This window comes from Lactuca sativa, chromosome 3, assembly GCF_002870075.4.
Source record: "Lactuca sativa cultivar Salinas chromosome 3, Lsat_Salinas_v11, whole genome shotgun sequence".
Lineage (NCBI taxonomy): Eukaryota > Viridiplantae > Streptophyta > Magnoliopsida > Asterales > Asteraceae > Lactuca > Lactuca sativa.
The window spans coordinates 70694446-70698865 of record NC_056625.2 but is presented as its reverse complement, the minus strand read 5'-3'; the positions used below and the strand labels follow the sequence as shown (position 1 = coordinate 70698865).

General features: G+C 29.7%; 1 protein-coding gene across 1 annotated transcript; it reads left to right on the top strand.

The window, feature by feature from the left end:
- Positions 1 to 202: 202 nt before the first annotated feature.
- On the top strand, positions 203 to 3165 carry LOC111891131 (transcription factor MYB124). Its single transcript, XM_023887215.2, has 10 exons — positions 203 to 626; positions 805 to 1141; positions 1223 to 1269; positions 1379 to 1435; positions 1528 to 1600; positions 1781 to 1836; positions 1939 to 2109; positions 2186 to 2292; positions 2375 to 2589; positions 2677 to 3165. The coding sequence occupies exons 2-10, from the start codon at positions 1055 to 1057 to the stop codon at positions 2785 to 2787; spliced, it is 924 nt and encodes a 307-aa protein (XP_023742983.1). The 5' UTR covers positions 203 to 626; positions 805 to 1054; the 3' UTR covers positions 2788 to 3165.
- The last annotated feature ends 1255 nt before the right edge of the window (positions 3166 to 4420 follow it).

The window sequence follows — 4420 nt, the reverse complement described above, 5'->3', positions numbered from 1 at the left end:
TTATTTAAAATAATTAATTAATAATTTTGAATTTTGATATGAAAGTTTAATTAATTTTATAACCATGATTTTTACGGGTTATAAATTAGTGGCAAATAAATGCAATAATAAATTTCCAAATATGAAAAAGATTTGTTTTGAAATTTTGAAAAAGTGGGTCTTTGAAAAAATAATAAAGACTACTAAACGGTATAAAATATTTAAAAAACACGTTTATAGAGATATCACTGCTCCACATGCTTGACCATTGACCACACAGTCGCACACCACCACCACCACCAACAGGTGCACCATCGCCGTCGCGACCACACAACCACGACGGAGCTCTGAAGAAAGAAGGAAGCAAAGCATTGAAGAGGTTTGTATCTGAGGCTTGAACTTCTATCAAGCCTGGTTACAAAATCACACAGATACGTACCGCAGTGTGTGTGCGGCTGTGGTGGTGGATAACGTCGTAATTTTTTACGGAAACCGATTCTCCCTCTCTTTCAATCGTATGCCTACAGATAAAGCTATTCGAGAATAACAAAAGCTACACAGTTAGCTCAAGGTAGTTGTTCATAACACCACTAGTCGGTTCACGGATATTCATCGTTCTCGATTCTCGTGATATGCCCTACCAAAAGGTAATATTCCTTTTAGTGTTAATCATTGCTCCCAAATTTATGTAGCTTGATTACGTTCTATTCATAATTTGATTGAACTCTTCATAGAAATCGTTGAATTTTTCATTTGATCATATCGTCAATCGTAGAATTTCAACTTTCTGATTTTAATGTTCAATTCCGTTTGCATGCTTTTCAGATCATCAAAGGTGATTGATATCCGATTCAACCTAAAAGTGCGTGTGGTGTGGTGGTCCTTTTGAAGTAAACAGTAACCTCTAAAGTTTCCCCCCTTAAAAAGGGACATTTAGAGTTCCTTTTGGCCCCTTTTTATTCAACTCAAATTACACCCACACATAAAGCCTCAATATAGAGTCTCACCTTAGCATGCGAGAAGTGGATCTTCTGGATAAAGGAGATAGAGGCACTGATACTCATAACTGCAGAATATGAAGAAGAAAGCTTGTGATTGTAGTAACAGTGATAAAGATGATCCGAAGCAGAAAGAGAGGCACATAGTTTCATGGTCTGAAGAGGTTCAGTTTAACTTTCATCTCCCTGATTAAGCCTTTATACTTTTTACTCATATTGTAGCTTATTACTTATTTCTCCTTCAGGATGATGATATATTAAGGGAGCAAATTCGTATTCATGGAACCAATAAGTATGATTCCTTTACTTCAAATAATCAATTAGGGTTTCACTTTTCAGTTTTCCCATTTCAAATGTTTTGAAACCAATAATGATTTACATATGTTATATCATATTTTCAGTTGGGCAATTATTGCATCCAAGTTTGAGAACAAAACTACAAGGCAATGCAGAAGAAGGTAAAGTAAACTACAAGCTTTTATCACTTTCATCAATTATCATATATATGGAATTACTAATCTTGGATAATGATGTAAAACCTGTAATGCAGATGGTTTACTTATTTAAATTCTGATTTCAAAAAAGGAGGATGGTCACATGAGGAAGATATGCTCTTATGCCAAGTAAAGTTCTACTTTTACAAAACTCTTTTTTAATCTACTTCAAGTCATGAATGTATACTTTATTACTATTGGGACCCAATGAACATAATCAAAGCATCATATTTTCATCCCACTATAACTGTGTACTCTGAAAAAGTGGATTAGGTAATAACCCTACTGACTTAATCACTTTATTTATAGGCACAAAAGATTTTTGGCAACAGATGGACTGAGATTGCAAAAGTGGTTCCAGGAAGGTAGATAAAATAAATTGTTCAATTTGATTGTCATATTTTCATTAAGAACTTAATTATAAGATTTTTGTATAACAATTTTTAAATAAATGTCACTCTAAACAGGACAGACAATGCTGTGAAGAATCGGTTTTCCATCTTATCTAAGAAGAAAGAAAAGTGTGAGTCATCAACTAAAGAGAACAACAATGGAGTTAACATGAATACCAATAACAAAAGAACAAGACAAAATACAGATAAAATTTTAGAAACTTCGATGCAACATATGAATATAAGGTATGTTACATATAATATTATATAGTTTTGATCACATGTATATGAAAAAAAAAATTAAATTTTTAAATTTGAATAGGAGGAAACAAATTGTTGCTACAATGGAAGATTGTGATGCTAAAGAGCAGAAAGTAAGACCTCCATTTGTTGTAATATTGCAGAACTGTATGAAACCCTGTATAGAAGGTAAAATTCTTGGATTTTTTTTTTTTTTTTTAAATAATAAAATAAAATGAACGCTAATAAGGTCTTATTGGTTGATAAAAAGAATCTAGTGGAAATACAGTTGAAGGAAAATCTCTCATTGAATTAAATCAAGGATCCCCCGAAACTATTTCCTCTAAAACAATTGAGAAAGCAAATGATTTATGTGATGGACGAAAATGCCCCTTGCCAAATTCAGAGTTCAATTCCCCACTCCAAGTAACTCCATTGTTTAGATCAATGGCAGAAGGAATTCCAAGCCCACAGTTTTCAGAAAGCGTAATTTTATTTATTTATTTATTTATTTTTGTTGTAATTGATGTCATTTAGAAGCAATAATCTGACCTTTATTTTATTATTTTACAGGAAAGGAACTTCCTGCTCAAAACACTTGGAATGGAATCAGCGATTCCGAATCCAACCTCCAGAACCTCACAATCTCCACCTTGCAAACGAGCCCTACTCCATTGCCTTTAAACAAAAACCTTTCTAGATTCTATGGAATCAGTGATTCCAGTGTTTTATTGCATCTTGTTTTTTTTAGTGTGTTTGGTTTTTGGGGGAATTCAGATTCCGGTATTTGATATTCCCATCACAAGGATTTGGCTTGAAACATGTCAAATTCTGTACAGAACATTTTTTTGTGTGTGTTTGAGAGTGCGAGTATACATCGGCATATAGCTGATAATTACATTTATGCCCCCCACTATACATATAGTTAGAGAAAAGATGGGGGGTAATTAAAGTATAAAAAGAGAGTGAATTAGACTCCTGTTTGTTTGTTTCTTGTATTGTAGTGTATGGATTTTCGTCATTTGATTGGTTTTCATATAATATGATTTTTGTGATTGTGTATTGAACATGAGTAACTAACTATCTATTAAAGACAACAAATATAATAAGTAACAAAATAATTATTAGAATCATTTGATAGTTTTTTTTTTTCAAAAAAGAATGGTGCACTAATAGAAAAAATGTTTTTTTTTTTGTTTGTTTTTTGTTTTTTGTTTTTTTTTTTTTTTTTTTTTTTTGTTTTTTTTTTTTTTGTTTTTTTTTTTTTTTTTTGTGATGTATCCTCTAATCGGTGCATATATGTTTTTTATATTATTATGAAAAAAAGCATCTAAAAAAAATTCAGGTTTTCACCATCTAAAAAGAAGTATTATGCGAAATAAAAATTATCAATTTGACTGTTTCCAATAAGAGTATATAAACGTTGGATAAGGATGGCGTTGAGGTGATGTCAATATTTTGAGTCTTAACAAAAATTAAATTTATGAATCATTAACAATTTCTGTCAATTATAAAAGATAAAATGACCAATTCAAAAAGAGCATTAATTCATGATTTTGAATGTGGGTCTCCTGTCAAGATAACAATTATTTTGGCTACCACTGAAGTGATTGTCAAGACTCAAGCGTCACGTATTGCTATAAAGAACTGATGTCACGTATTGATATAAAAAAGTAAAATACGAATTATTTAAAATTAATAAAAGATTTTTCAGTCAATTAGGTTGTTAAAGTATTTTTTTTTAAAGACGACTACTAAAATTATTTCTTAGATCATCCTATAGGAACTGAACTCTCATGGAAGAACATCTGACGTTAGATTAAAAACATGTTGGTAGGACGTTAAACTATCTGAAATTTATTCAACATAATGTAAATAAATTTAGTGCAAATTATATAGATAATAAAGGTAAAAATTTAAATTATGAATTAATATAAAAAGAACCAGTCCTTTTAAACTTAAAATGTAAAATTTGATTTGATCAAGTAAGACATTTAGAAAGAACAAACATTATGAGTCTTGTGATGTTTGCTTTTCATGAGGCAAAGAAGCAAGAATAAGTCAATGCGAACATTAAAATAATCAAAGAAAATATAATCAAGATACATATCAACAATACATATTAACTTCAGAAATTATTCATGTAAAATTGTTTTTTTATATATATATATATATATATATATATATATATATATATATATATATATATATATATATATATATATATATATATATATATATATATATATATTCTGGTTGTGAAATATTTATTTTTATAAAAAGTATATTATTGAGTTTTATTATAGTTTTATCAAAG

What these genes read in the sequence shown, in the direction of transcription:
- LOC111891131 (XM_023887215.2), top strand. Translation starts at nt 1,055, where the DNA reads ATGAAGAAGAAAGCTTGTGATTGTAGTAACAGTGATAAAGATGATCCG. An exon ending in TATGAAACCCTGTATAGAAG is followed by an intron (nt 2,293 to 2,374) that starts GTAAAATTCTTG and finishes GTTGATAAAAAG; the next exon opens with AATCTAGTGGAAATACAGTT. An exon ending in GCCCACAGTTTTCAGAAAGC is followed by an intron (nt 2,590 to 2,676) that starts GTAATTTTATTT and finishes ATTATTTTACAG; the next exon opens with GAAAGGAACTTCCTGCTCAA.